Genomic DNA, 15,714 nt, shown 5'->3' with positions numbered 1-15,714 from the left:
CTTTGGATATGTAGCCAGTGGTGAGATGAGTGGATCATTTAGTGATTAATTTTTACATTTTTCAGAGATTCTCCATATTGTTTTCCATGATGACAATTACTAATTTACATTCCCTCCAACAGTGTGCAAGGGTTTCCTTTTCTGCATATTTTTGCCAGCACTTTTGTATTTTTTTAATAATCATTCTAATAGGTATGAGGTTATATTTCATTGTTTGGTCTTTTCCAGATCATTAGAGATTTTGGGCACTTTTGTGTACTTGGTGGCTATTTGTATGTCTCCTTTTGAAAAAGTCTCTGCCGGTGTTTAATTCATTTGTTAAGTAGGTTATTTTGTTGCTTTTGAGTTTTTTATACATTTTGGATATTAACCCCTCATCAGATGTATGGTTTAAATATTTTCTTCAAAGCCATAGGTTATCTCATTACTCTGTAAATTATTTCCTTTGCTGTGCACAGGAATCAAAAAGAAATTATCTTTTTTTAAATTAATTTGAAAGAGAAGAGACAGAGATCTTTTATCCACTGGTTCACTCCCCTGGTGGCCGAAGGCTGGGCCAGGCCCCAACTACTGGAGCCATCTTGCCCTGCTTTTGTGGTGAGCTGGATTGAAAGTAGAGCAACCAGGACTCAAACTGGAATCATATGGAATGCTGGTGTTACAGGTAGCAGCCTAATTCACTGCACCACAACACTGGCTCCTTAAATTTATTTATTCTAACAGGTTTTTTTGTGGTATCTTTAGGGTTTCCTCTGTATCGGAAATATGTTATATGTAAACAGTTTAACTTGTTTCTCTTTGATTTGGTGCCTCTTTTTCCTGCCACTCATTTTTTTAATGAGATCCATCCTCAGTTGACTTTATACACATATGATTAACTCTGTTGAGTAGAGTTCAACAAATATTATGAAGAGAAAATTAAAAAAGAAAATGCTGTCCCTTGATAGTCAAGACAAGAGCCACTCAAGTCATCCCTTCTCAAAGTGTGATTGTCACTTCTACAGATTTTGTTTTAGGTACTCAGTTCCCACAGATCAGGGAGACTATAAGGTATTTGTCTCTTTGGGACTGGCTCATTTCACTAAATATGTTGTTTTCCAGATTCATTCATTCATTTTGTTGCAGATGACCGGGTTTCTTTTTTTTTTTTTTTTTTTTTTTTTTAAACTACTGTTGGTATTCCATAGTGTGCCTATCTTTATCCAGTCTTTGGTGGGGCATTTAAGTTGATTCCATGTCTTAGCTGTTGTGAATTAAGCTGCAATACACGTGAGGGTGTATATAACTCTTTGATTTACTGATTTCATTTCCTTTGGGTAAATTCCCAGCAGTGGGATAGCTGGGTCACATGGTAGGTCTATATTCAGATTTTTGAGGTATCTCCTCCATACTTTCTTCCATAGTGGCTTTAACAGTTTACATTCCCACCAACAGTGAATTAGGGTACCTTTTCATCACATTTGTTGTTTCTTGATTTCTGTATGAATGCCATTCTTTTTTTTTTTTAAGATTTATTTATTTGAAAGGCAGAGCCTCAGAGAGAGAGAGAGAAGAGAGGGAGGGAGGGAGAGAAAGAAAAAATCTTCAAGATTTCTTGAAGATTTCTTCAAGAAAAAATCTGCTGGTTCACTCCCCAAATGGCCACAGCAGCTGGAGCTGCACTGATCGAAGCCAGGAGCCGGGAGCTTCTTGCGAGTCTCCCATACTAATACAGGGGTGCGAGGGCTTGGGCCATATTCTATTACTTTCCCAGGCCACAGCAGAGAGCTGAATCTCGGAAGTGGAGCATCCAGAATTTGAACTGGTGCCCATGTGGGCTGCCAGCACGAAGGCAGTGGCTTCACCCGCTACACCACAGCACTGGCCCTGTGAAAGCCATTCTAACGGGGATGAGGTGAAACCTCATTGTGGTTTTAATTTGCGTTTCCCTGATGACTAGTGATCCTGAACATTTTTTCATGTGTCAGTTGGCCATTTGCATTCCCTCTTTTGAAAAATGTCTGTTTAAGTCCTTGGCCCGTCTCTTAATTGGGTTGTTCGTTTTCCTGTTGGGGAGTCTCTTGATCTCTGTGTAGATTCTGGTTATTAATCCTTTATCAGTTCTATAGCTTGCAGATAATTTCTCCCATTCTGTCAGTTGCCTCTTCACTTTGCTGAATGTTTCTTTTGCCTTACAGAAACTTCTCACTTTGAGGTAATTGCACTTGTTGATTTTGGCTTTGATTGCCTGTGCCTCTGGGGTCTTTCCCAAGAATTCTTTGCCTTTGCCAGTATCTTGCAGGATTTCCTCAATGTTGTCTAATAATTTGATGCTATCAGGTGGCAGATTTAGATCTTTAATCCATATTGAGTGAATTTTTGTGTAAGGTGTAAGGTAGAGGTCTTGCTTCCTACTTCTGCATATAGAAATCCAGTTTTCCCAGCACCATTTGTTGAAGAGACTGTCCTTGTTCCAGGGATTGGTTTTAGCTCCTTGGTCAAATATAAGTTGGTTATAGATGCTTGGATTTATTTCTGGTGTTTCTTTTCTGTTCCATTGGTCTAACCATCTGTTTTTATACCAGTATCAGGCTGTTCTGACTGTAACTGCCTTTGAGTATGTCTTGAAAACTGGTATTGTGATGCCTCTGGGTTTGTTTTTGTTGTATATGATTGTTTTAGCTATTCAAAGTCTCCTGTGTTTCCATATGAATTTCAGCATAATTTTTTCTAGATCTGAGAAGAATGTCTTTGGTATTTTGATTGGTATTGCATTGAATCTGTAAATTGCTTTCAGAAGAATGGACATTTTTTATTTGAAAGACAGAGTTACAGGGGCCGGCACTGTGGTGCAGGTTAATCCTATGCCTGTGGCACCAGCATCCCATATGGGCACTGGTTCTAGTCACAGGTGCTTCTCTTCCAATCCAGCTCTCCTATGACCTGGGAAAGCAGTGGAAGATGGCCCAAGTCCTTGGGCCCCTGCACCCACTTGGAAGACTGGGAAGAAGATCCTGGCTTCTGATCGGCGTAGCTCTGGCCATTGGGGCCATTTAGGGAGTGAACCAACAGAAGGAAGACCTTTCTCGTTCTCTCTCTCTGCTCTCTGTAACTCTTTTGTTTTTCCCAAAAATATGTAGCTCAATAATAATTTTACTGCTACAACAATTTATAACTTTACAAATAATATTTAATTTTATCTTATTAGTTATAGTAGTTACCCTTTTTTTTAAGATTTTATTTATTCATTTGAGAGGTAGAGTTAGTGAACAGGAGAGACAGAATCTTGATTTCTTCTATGACTTACTGTTCATTCAGAAGCATGCTTTTTAGTCTTTATGTGTTTGCATATGATCTAGAGATTCCTGAGTTGCTGATTTCCAGCTGCATTGCATTGTGGTCCAAGAAGATGTATGATTTTGATTTTTTTGAATTTGCTAAGACTTGTTTTATGGCTTAGCATGTGGTCAATCCTAGAGAAGGTTCCATGTACAAGTGAGAAGAATGTGTATTCTGCAACTGTAGGATGAAAAATTCAGTAGATATCTGTTAGGTCCATTTGATCATTAGTGTCTGTTAACTCTGCTGTTTCCTTGCTCTGATTATCTGTCTGGTTGATCTGCCCATTGCTGAAAGTGGGGTATTGAAATCCCCCATTACTATTATATTTGAGTCTATGTCTCCCTTTAGGTCCCTTAATGTTTCTTTTAAATAGCCAGGTGCCCTGTAATTAGGTGCATATACATTTATCATAGTGACATCTTCCTGTTGAATTGATCCCTTAATCATTACATAGTGCCCTTCTTTGTCTCTTTTAACAGTTTTTGTGTGGAAGTCTATTTTGTCTGCTATTAGGATGGCTACACCAGCTTTTTGGGTTCTGTTAGCATGGAATATCTTTCCATCCTTTCACGTTCAGTCTGCTTGCATTTTTGTTGGTAAGATGTGTTTATTGTAGAAAGTAAATAGATGGGTTTTGTTTTTAATCCTTTCAGCCATCCTGTCTTTTAACTGGTAAGTAGAGGCTATTTACGTTCAAGATGACTATTGATAAGTAATGACTTTGCCCTGCCATTTTCCCATAAATACTCCTACTTTTTAGTTTGGATTTCCTTTGTACTTTTACTGGGAGATTTCCTTCCTTTACTTTCTTTCATTAGTGCTGACCATGTTTCTGTGTTTCTGTGTGTAGCACATCCTTAAGCATCTTTTGCAGGGCTGACAGGTGGTGACAAATTCTTTCAATTTCTGTTATGGAAGGTTTTTATTTCACCTTCATTCATAAATGAGAGCTTTGCCAGGGTATAGTATTCTGAATTGACAGCTCTTTTCTGTTAAGAATTAGAATATATCTCACCATTCTCACCTAGCCTGTAGGGTTTCTGATGAGAAGTTGTTGTGAGTCTAACCAGAGATGCTCTGAAAGTAATTGATATTTTCTCATGCACATTTTAGAATCTTTATGTTTTACTGTGGTGAGTTTGATTATAATGTGTCTTGGTGAAGATCTTTTCTGGTCATGTCTGTTAGGGTTTCTAAGTGCTTCCAGTACTTGAATGTCCCTTTCTTTCTTCACATCAGGGAAGTTTTCTGTTTAATTTCACTAAAAAAACCTTCTAATCCTTTCATTCTTTCCATGCCTTCAGGAACTCTTAGAACCCGTATGTTGGGTCATTTGATAGTAACCTGTAGATTACCAACAGTGTTTTTTAGTTTTCTAATTTTCTCTTATTTTTGGTCTGACTATATAATTTCCTGTGCTTTGACTTGTAAGTTGGATATTCTTCTGCTTCACTGATTCTGTGTTAGGCTTTGCACTGCATTTTCATTTGTTCTATTGGATTCTTTATTTCATATTGATTTCTCTTTGAGATCTGTTTCATGGGAGAAATTTTCTTTCATGTCATGTACGGATTTCAGTAGTTCACGCATTTGCTTCTGATTACTTCTATGTAATCTTATCAATTTTTTGAATTGCATTTCTGGCATTTCTTCCATCTCATCTGCTTCACAATCTAGGAATGAAGTATTGTGTTCTTCTGGGGGAGTCATGTTGTCTTCCTTATCCTTGTTTTTTGAATTGGTGTGTTTGTTATTTGACATTCGTGGAGATACTTGCGAAAGCTCAGCTTCCCCAGCAATGTCCCTCACCAGGTAACCAGGCAGCTCTGAGCGTGTGGAGTCTCCTGTAGTGACTGCCCAAAGTCCCAGCCACAGTGTCAGCCTTCCCACACAGCCTCAGTTTTTTCACTGTCTGGGCACACAAGCTTCCTGCCATCACGATTCCCCAGCCCCCTGTTAGTTCTCTCCACCAGAGCCAGAAGTCTCTACTCAGCTGGTTGCTTGTTGTGGTGTTGCAGACAGGAGCTGGCATAGCTGTTACATATTGTCCAAAATGGTACCTGCTCTCAGCTTGTTACACGATGCCTTTGCAGAATGCCCCGGTAGAGAGAAAATGTGCCCCCCAACTTTGTTTTTTCTCCTCCAGTTTGGCAGGTCCACTATCCCCCATGGGGCTCCAAGCCGGGTTCCCTCTAAGCTCTTTCTTCTGCTTTATCATCAGTGGCTTGGGCTGTTGCTGTCTGGTCTCAGCTCATTCTCCAGTGCTGGTGTGGAAGCTCTCGGCTGCCCGGTTCCTGAGTTGTGGGCGTCCATGTCCTCCACGTAGGCCTACTGTTTCCCTCTAATTTGTGTAGAGATTCCTCTGACATTTTCTCCCTCTTCCCTGAGACTGCACTCTCTCCTTTATTACATTATCTTCTCTTAGACTAGAGCAGTAAGCTCCCTCTGTATTCTGCCATCTCTGAAGCCGCTTCTTGCTTTTTTTTTTTTTTTTTTTTTTTTTTTTTTTTTTTTTTTTGACAGGCAGAGTGGATAGTGAGAGAGAGAAAGGTCTTCCTTTTGCCATTGGTTCACCCTCCAGTTGCCACCACAGCTGGCGCGCTGCGGCCAGCGCACCGCACTGATCCGAAGGCAGGAGCCAGGTGCTTCTCCTGGTCTCCCATGGGGTGCAGGGCCCAAGTTCTTAGGCCATCCTCCACTGCCTTCCCGGGCCACAGCAGAGAGCTGGCCTGGAAGACGGGCAACTGGGAAAGAATCCAGCGCCCCAACAGGGACTAGAACCCAGTGTGCCAGCGCCGCTAGGTGGAGGATTAGCATATTGAGCCGCAGCACCGGCCCTTGCTTTCTTTTTGATTTGATGCTTTTTGTAGTGATATGTTGTGATTTCTTTATATTTTGTGTGTCTACTATAAGTTTTTGCTTTGTGATTAATATGACTTATATGAAATACCTTATAGTTATTCTAGTCTATTTTAAGCTGATAATTTATGAAAGTTTGGCAGTTTCCCAAAAAATTATACATTTGTCATATGACTCAGCAATAATACTCCCTGGCATTTACTTTAGATAAAACATAAACATTACAGAAACTTGTACATGAAAGTTTATAGTAGCTTTATTTTTAGTAGCCCAAATCTGGAAACAACCAGTGTTCTTCAGTAGGTAAGTATTCAAACAAATTGGGACATCTGTACATTTGGAATGTTTCTTAGCAAAAAAAAAAAAAAAAAAAATTGACAGGCCTAGCACTTAGGACATTACTTGGGACGTACATCACATATTGGAGTGCCTAGATTTGAGTCCTGGATTCTACTCTTAGTTCCAGCTTCCTGCCTATCCTGGAGGCAGCAGGTGATGTCTCAACTACTTGGGTCCCTAAAACCTACCTGGGAAACCTAAATTGAGTTCTTAGCTCCTGGATTTGACACAGCCCAGCCCTGGCTGTTGTAGGCATTTAGGAAGTGAATCAACAGATGGGCTATTTCTTTTCCCTGTCCTGCTTTATTTCCTCCCTCCTTCTCCCCCCACAATGAAATTACTTTTTAAACTATTGACATATGCAGCTACTTGGAAGAGACTCATGTGAGTGGAAAACAGCCAATCTTAAAATGATCACATGCTGTTTAATTTCATTTATAACATTCCAAAAATAACAGTGTTACAGAGAAGGGGAACAGATTAGAGGTTGCCAAAAGTTGTGAGAATGATTGAGCGGAAGAGTAGATGTGACTGTAAAGAGATAGCCTGAGGCTGGCTTAGTAGTGTAGTGGGTAAAGCCACAACATGTGACACCATCATTCCATACAGGCAGCAGTTCCTGTCCTGGCTGCTCCACTTCCTATCCAGCTGTTCCCGCTAATGGCCAGAGAAAAACAGTGGAAGATAGCCCAAGTGTTTGGGATTCTTTTGCCCACACGAGAGACACAGATAAAGCTCCTGGCTTTGGCCAGTGATTTTTAGGTTTTGGAATTACAGTATGATTACAGAAGATGTCACAATTGGGGAAACTGGATGAAGGATATGTGGATCCTCTCTGTACTGTTTTTTCATCTTAGGAATCTCAATATTTCAAAACAAAATTTTAATATAAATAGCAACCAAATTTCATCTGTAGTATATAAAAAAATCTTTAGTGTTACCAGGTTTTTAGGCTATCATGTATCCATTATAGAATGGAAAGCAGGGGAATTTTATGTACTTAGAAAATTGGATTTCTCACCTAGGTTTTTAAAATTTTTTCAAGATTTTTTTTTTTATTTGAAAGGCAGAGTTAGAGGGAAGAGATACAGATCTTCCATCTGTTCACTCCCCAGATGGCTGCAACGGCCAGGGCTGCGCCAGGCCAAAACCAGAAGCCAGGATTTCATCTGGGTCTCCAACATGGGTGCAGAGTCCCAAACACTTGGGCCATCTTCTGCTCCTTTCCCATGCACATTAGCAGGGAGCCAGATCAGTATATGTGCTGCCGAAGTGAGCACAGGGAGCCAGATCGGAAGTGGAGCAGCTGGGACACAAACTGCTTCCCATGTGGGATGCCAGCATTGCAGTTGGTGGCTTTACCTACTACACAACAGTGCTGGCCCTGTTCAAGTTATTAATAAAAAGGAATTTTCAGGGGCCGGTGGCGTAGTAGGTTAAGCCTCATTCTGTGGTGCCAGCATCCCACATAGGCACTGGTTCAAGTCTTGGCTGCTCCACTTTTGATCCAGCTGCCTGCTAATGGGAAAACCGTGGAAGATGGCCCAAGTGCTTGGGCCCCTGAAGCCACATGGGAGATCTGGAAGAAGCTCCCAGCTTCGGATCAGCCCAGCTTTGGCCATTGTAGCTATTTGGGAAGTGAATCAGAGGATGGAAGACCTCTCTCCCTGTCTCTCCCTCTCTAACTCAAATAAATAAATCTTTTTAATGGTACGGGATTTATTGGAATAAGAGAGTATCTAATATTTTTAAACCTTCTGTGACTATAAATGGGAATGAATTCAAAAAATATCAATGAATTTTAAGATTGGGTTGGGGTATAAGATTAGACACTTAAGTTGTGTTTAAGGAATATTTTTTGTAAAGAAATGTGCTGTCATCTGTGTTTTTAGCTATAGATGCTTCTATATATCGTTGCAGGCCTTCCGTGTACTCTCCGAACCAGCTGACCCAGAATCCTCTAGCTCTAGAGAGTGTCATAGGGCTTGGCAGTGTTCAGATGTTCCAGAACCTGCAGTCTGCGGGATAAGTAGAATCTGGGTTTTTAGACTGAAAAGAAGAAAGCGCATTGCAAGACGACTGGTGGATACTGTCAGGTAAGAAATAATCTAGACCTAAAATTTTAGGTTCTTCACTTTCCTAGAACCTCTCTTGGCTCATGAACCACAGGGAAGATAAAAGAATTATGCAAAAATATTATCAAAGACTAAGGCAAGCATTGGCACTGTGGGGGAAGATACTAGATACACTCAGTCTAGGATATAACATTCCAAGTCTGAAACATTTGAGCCCCGCATGTTTCAAACTTCTTACAGTAAAGGACCAACACTTTTTATTAAAATAAAATGAAAAGTATTTGCTAGGGGGTAGGCATTTGCTATAGCAGTTAAGTTGTTGCTGGGAAAGTCTGCATCTCACATCCATGTCCATGGGCTGGGAGTTCCGGTTCCAGATTCCTGCCAATGGGAGGTAGCAGGTGATGGCTCAAGTACTTGTGTCCCTACCACTCATGTGAGAAACATGATTGGATTGCTAGCACTCAGCTTCTGCCTGGCCCAGTTTCTGTCTCTTTGGCTTTCAAATAAATGTTTTGGAATAAAAAATGAATTGTTAGAAAAATGAAACGAAAAAACAAAAAATGAATTAGCAAGACAACCCACTGAATGCAAGAAAATATTTACAAATCATTTATCTAATAAGGGTCTAGTATTTAGCAAATGTAGAATACTTGCAACACAATAAAAAGACAACTCATTTTAAAAAATAAGCAAAAGAGGCCGGCGCCGTGGCTCACTAGGCTAATCCTCCGCCTAGCGGCGCCGGCACACCGGGTTCTAGTCCCGGTCGGGGCGCCGGATTCTGTCCCGGTTGCCCCTCTTCCAGGCCAGCCCTCTGCTGTGGCCCGGGAGTGCAGTGGAGGATGGCCCAGGTGCTTGGGCCCTGCACCCCATGGGAGACCAGGAGAAGCACCTGGCTCCTGGCTCCTGCCATCGGATCAGTGCGGTGCGCTGGCCGCAGCGCACCGGCCGCGGCGGCCATTGGAGGGTGAACCAACGGCAAAGGAAGACCTTTCTCTCTGTCTCTCTCTCTCACTGTCCACTCTGCCTGTCAAAAAATAAATAAATAAATAAATAAATAATAAAAAAAATAAAAAAAAAATAAGCGAAAGATTTCATTAGACACTTCCCCCAAAGAACTGCAAAAGGTCAATAAGCACATTCAGAGATGCTCAATCTATAAATATCAGGGAAAAGAAGTGAAAACAAATGAGATACCACCTAGACCCCCTAGGATGACTTTTTTTTTAAAGATTTATTTATTTATTTGAAAGTCAGAGCCACACACAGAAGGAGCAGCAGAGAGAGAGGTCCTCCATCTACTCCTCACTTGGCCGAGGTGGCCGGAGCTGCGCAGATCCGAAGCCAGGTGCCAGGAGCTTCCTCCGATTCTCCCACATGGGTGCAGGGGCCCAAGGACTTGAGTCATCCTCCACTGCCCTCCTAGGCCATAGCAGGGAGCCAGATCGGAAGTGGAGCAGCCGGGACCCAAACCAGTGCCCATATGGGATGCCAGCACTGCAGGCGGCAGCCCTAACTGCCACGCCACAGCACCAGCCCCCTAGACTAATTTTTTAAAAAGGAACCTAAAAGTGCTAGTGAAGATGTGGAAGAAATTAAAACCATTGTGCATTGTGGAATGCTAATGTGGCAGTTTCTCAAAGTATATTCTCCAGGAGAAATAAAACTTACAAGCATATGCCCAACATAGTGTAAACAGTGCAATCTATGATTGAGGGATAAAGTGTGGTATAGTTATATATTAACAATGGATATCATTATTCACCATAAAGAGTACTGATACATTCTGTAACATGGTTGAAACTTGAAAATAGCCTAACTGAAATAAGCCATTCATACAAGATCTCCATATTGTATTTTTTTATATATATAAAATGTCCAGAATAGGCAACTCTGTCCAGACAATTTCCAGAGACTGAGGGGAGGATGAATGGGGAGTGACTTCTAGGTGTACAAGGCTTCTTTTTGCTGTGATGAAAATATGCTTGAACAGTTGTGAATATGCCAGAACACTGAATTGTATACTTTTGAAGGATGACTCATACAAATTGTATCTCAAATTATTCTCCATTTTAAACTATGTGCATACTCTGAATTAACTCTGTATATTGATATTTAATATTTCTATTACTGGCCGGCGCCGCGGCTCACTAGGCTAATCCTCCGCCTAGCGGCGCCGGCACACCGGGTTCTAGTCCCGGTCGGGGCGCCGGATTCTGTCCCGGTTGCCCCTCTTCAGGCCAGCTCTCTGCTGTGGCCCGGGAGTGCAGTGGAGGATGGCCCAAGTCTTTGGGCCCTGCACCCCATGGGAGACCAGGAGAAGCACCTGGCTCCTGCCATTGGATCAGCGCGGTGTGCCGGCCGCAGCTCACTGGCCGCAGCAGCCATTGGAGGGTGAACCACCGGCAATGGAAGACCTTTCTCTCTGTCTCTCTCTCACTGTCCACTCTGCCTGTCAAAAAAAAATTTTTTTTCTATTACTATATGTGACAAATAAGCTTGTTTATTAATTTACCTTATCTAGATTAGATGAGTGAGTTTTAAAACACTTTTCTCCAGTTTTATATGTACCTCATCATGGACAGGATAAACCAGTGACACACTTTGTAGCACAGAACTCAAAAGGCTTGAATAGTGCTACTCATTTAAAAAGTGAGTAACAAGACCACTCTGGGCCTCCAGTCTTGGGCCATAATCCTGCTCACCTACACATGCCTACAAAGGGACTCAATGAGAAAAGCTGGCATCTAGAAGAACTTTTACATATTTTCTAAGAGATTCAAATAAATTTAACCTGAGAAGTATCAGCACCTAACCTAGTTCCACCAGACTGTAGCCCGCTAGTCTTAAATTTGTAAGAGCGTATGAATCACCTGTGGGTGTTTAAAATAGATTGTGATTCAGTATGTATGATGGGTCTTGAGATTTTCTTGGTAGCAAGCTCTCTCAGGTAATGCTGAATGTTGCTGGACTGTAGGTTGTATTTTTGAGTAGTAAGGCAATAGGTTATCCATAAGCAATAATGTATAAAAATTGAGTTGCCTTTAAAGGAGAAGTATAAAACATTCATCTGTCTTTTCTTAGTATAAAACAAACATCTGTCTTTTCTTAGACATACTAACATAATTGATAGCCATCCTGTGTGTTGTCTTAAGCTGAATTTTCTTTTCTATAGAAGTGACGTATGTTTGAGTCCTTAAAACAATAGCTTACTATTTCTAGTTTTTACATAGGAAGCTACTGAGGTTATTTGTGCAAATTTACACTGAGAATATAAAAGCACCAGTTAGGTCTCAATACACAAAAAGGTTTAATATTTCTATTGTTGATACTACATAGAAAAACAAAAATAATTTCATCAAATTACTGTTTGTGTGTGGAGGGGATTCTAGTAAGTATACTAGAAACATAACTTCTAATTAAGATTTTAAATTTTATTCCAAAATAAAGCTTACAAAAGAATATTAAGGGTAATAAAAAGAACTCCATGTACCATTACCCAAATTCAAAAACTTCAGTATTTTTACATTTGCTTTACCATTGAATGTATAAATATGCCTTCTTCCTTCTTTACATACATGGTACCCCTTTAATCCTCCATGCTTCATCAGAGTGTATTTAAGCACAACAGTATTCTTTCACGTAATACTGTAGGATAATAACATTTAGGAAATTTAATATTGATATGCTTTATCTAAAAAAAAAAACTTGAAGAAATACGCATGACTAAAGATTTATCTATTTGAAAGGCAGTTAGAGAGAGGTGTCGTCCATCCACTGGTTCACTCCCCAAATGGCCTCAATGGCCAGAGCTGCGCCGATCTGAAGCCAGGAGTTAGGAGCTTTCTTTGGGGTTTTCCACTTGGGTGCAGGGGCCCAAGGATTTGGGCCATCCTCCACTGCTTTCCCAGGCCACAGCAGAGCTGGATCAGTAGAGCAGCTGGGACTCAAGCCGGCGCCCATATCGGATGCTGGCACTGCAGTCGGCAACTTTACCTGCTGTGCCCCATCAGTTATCTTAAGTGTCCTTCACAGCATTTTGTTTTCTTGTCTAGGACCATATATTGCATCTTTATACTCTTCAGATTCTTCAATGTCATAAGACTAAACAGTTATTTTGTAGAACATTCCTCAATTTTCTTATACTTTTAACCAGTTTAAAACTTTAAATCCTAGTTCAGCAGAATCAAGAACTGAGAATGCACATTTATTTTTGCCTTAAAATTATGTTAATATAGGCTTGAGAAAAATAACTGCTGGTTGGGCTGGCGCTGTGGCACAGCGAGTTAAAGCTGGTTCGGGTCCCAGCAGCTCCACTTCCAATCCAGCTCTCTGCTATGGCCTGGGAAAGCAGTGGAGGAAGGCCCAAGTCCTTGGGCCCCTGCACCTGTGTGGGAGACCCAGAAGAAGTTCGTGGCTCCTGGCTTTGGATCAGCTTAGCTCTGGCTGTTACGGTCATTTGGGGAGTGAACCAGCAGATTGAAGATGTCACCTTCTTGCTCTATCTTGCTCTGTGACTCTTTCAAATAAAATATATATATAACTGGTTAAAATGTTTAAGTAGTTGTTTGCTACCATGAAGTCAGCTGGCTAGTTAGTATAGTTCCCTTTGCCATTCAGCAGGATTTCTTCTGGACCTCTTTTTTGTTTGTTTTTTAGTCTGTGAAATAACATAAGACTTTCATCTCTACAATTTTAAATATTTTATGTATTTATTTGAGAAGTAGATTTACAGACAGTGAGAGGGAGAAGCAGAGTTCTTCCCTCTGCTGGTTCACTCCCCAGATGGTTGCAACGACTGGAGCTGCGCTGATCTGAAGCCAGGAGCCAGGTGCCTCCTTCTGGTCTCCCATGTGGGTGCAGGGGCCCAAGCACTTGGGCCATCTTGTGCTTTTCCAGGTCACAGCAGAGAGCTGGATCGGAAGAGGGGCAGCCGGGACTAGAACCGGTGCCCATATGGGATGCTGGCTCCACAGGTAGAGGACTGTACCACAGCACCGGCCCCTAAAATCTGACATTTTATCATTTACAGAAAATGTTGGTTTTAATCAAGAGTATCTACTTAAAATTCTGATTAAATGTGTGCATTTTAAGTTGATTCCACTCTTAAATCATCTTTTCCTTTTTTTTTTTTTTTTTTAGGAATTGCTTTATGTTTGGCTGTTTTCTCAGCACTGATGAAATAGCATTTTCTGACCCAACACCAGATGGCAAGTTGTTTGCAACCAAGTACTGCAACACCCCAAATTTCCTTGTATACAACTTCAATAGTTAAAGCCAGTTGTAACTATAAAACAGTTTACTATGTGAGTACATTCAGATAGCCCTTACAACATGAGATGAACTATGGAATAACTGAAGATACCAAGACTTACTCATACACAGCTCACAATTTTATTCCTTTTGAGGTGAAAGGGATAAATTTGTTGAAAATTATCTGGTGATGCAAAGGAAAGATATATTTGGATAATGTCTCCCAGTTAGCATTCTGAGTGTTTAATTTAGAATCTTTATAGCTAGTGCTGGAAAATTATTTGTCCCTTAAATAACAGCATTGACAAAAGCAAGATGGTTTTCTATGGAAATATGACTGCTGCCTTTTATAGTAGACCAGGATTATCTCAATGTCCCAACAGAAACAGAGGCAAATTTAAGCCCAGGCAAATAATTTCCTTGCTTAGTTTTTAAAGGTAATTTCTGAATTCTCCATATAGCGTTCTCACTTTATAAAAGGCACTTATCTATAGCAGCTCAGGTTTATTTAGAACGTGTTTTGAAACAAGATATCTGATGTCCATTTATGAAAAATATTATACCTTAACATTTTAAAAATTAAATGCAAAGCTACCTTAATTAAAATTATTCTTAGTGATTGCACTTTTGTCATTAATTTTTGTTGTGCAAAAATGCTGGTATTGCTATTTAAGAAATTTGTTTGAAGTCATTAACAAGATATGGTTGGTTAGATAGGTGATCCATTTGATTTTAATATTTTGCCAGTTTAAAGTACACACATCTGGCAAAACATTTTACAAAATGTATAAGACCAAGGTTAGTAAATATTTCCAGATTGGTGGACCAGCGAACACAGAAACATCGATTATATAAATACTGTAGCCGTAAATATGCACGTTTTTCAAATTGTTTTGTTATATGCCAGTAGGACTTTCCTTTTCAAGGGTGTAACTCTGTAGAAGCTGTTTATCTGCATTCTGATTGGCCTGTAAGTTATGGTTCCAATGTCTAGGTTTAAAGAAATGTGAAAGTATCAATGTGTATAGATATGCAGATTTTTAATGCTATTTTCTGCACTGCTGCTGTTTTAAATTCTTTAAGATATCTTATTTAAAAACATTTAACATTTTGTGTTCAATGTTATTGTGATGAATTAAAATTAACATTTTATTTTATACAATTCAATGCTCTGATTTTTTGTCATTATAAAATTGTATATGCTCTTTGGGGAAAAAAAATCAAGTAGCTTTAAAAAATAGGCTCCCCCGTATCCTACTTTGAGTGTGGTCATATTAAGATTATATTTTGCAACTTGCTTGACTTCAGTATGGAGTGCTATATTTGAAGACACCTATACTTTAATTACATGTGATAATTTGCTATTGATACATTTTGATTAAAAATTAAACTAGTAACAAAAAAGGAAGTACACTGAGAGGACTTCAAAGCATTGACACTTTTTTTTTTTTTTTTTTTTTTTCTTTGACAGGCAGAGTGGACAGTGAGAGAGAGAGACAGAGAGAAAGGTCTTCCTTTGCCGTTGGTTCACCCTCCAATGGCCGCCGCGGCCGGCGCGCTGCGGCCGGCGCACCGCGCTGATCCGATGGCAGGAGCCAGGAGCCAGGTGCTTTTCCTGGTCTCCCATGGGGTGCAGGGCCCAAGCACCTGGGCCATCCTCCACTGCACTCCCTAGCCACAGCAGAGGGCTGGCCTGGAAGAGGGGCAACCGGGACAGAATCCGGCGCCCCGACCGGGACTAGAACCCGGTGTGCCGGCGCCGCTAGGCGGAGGATTAGCCTAGTGAGCCGCGGCGCCGGCCCAACTTCAAAGCATTGACACTTTAACATCTATGAAAACACCTAGTGCTAATAATTTTCTCCAG

General features: G+C 40.6%; 1 protein-coding gene across 2 annotated transcripts in view; it reads left to right on the top strand.

Moving 5' to 3' along the window:
• Positions 1-15,007, top strand: part of ESCO2 (establishment of sister chromatid cohesion N-acetyltransferase 2) — a 43,170-nt gene extending 28,163 nt beyond the window's left edge. For both annotated transcript variants that reach the window (XM_070068253.1, XM_008249219.4), the window contains exons 10-11: positions 8,440-8,615; positions 13,740-15,007. In XM_070068253.1, coding sequence (XP_069924354.1) covers positions 8,440-8,615; positions 13,740-13,872 — 309 coding nt within the window. In that variant the 3' untranslated portion in view covers positions 13,873-15,007. The remainder of the gene's footprint in view (positions 1-8,439; positions 8,616-13,739) is intronic.
• The last annotated feature ends 707 nt before the right edge of the window (positions 15,008-15,714 follow it).

The sequence above is a fragment of the Oryctolagus cuniculus genome, chromosome 2 (genome assembly GCF_964237555.1).
Source record: "Oryctolagus cuniculus chromosome 2, mOryCun1.1, whole genome shotgun sequence".
Lineage (NCBI taxonomy): Eukaryota > Metazoa > Chordata > Mammalia > Lagomorpha > Leporidae > Oryctolagus > Oryctolagus cuniculus.
This window is presented reverse-complemented; position numbering and strand designations above follow the sequence as displayed.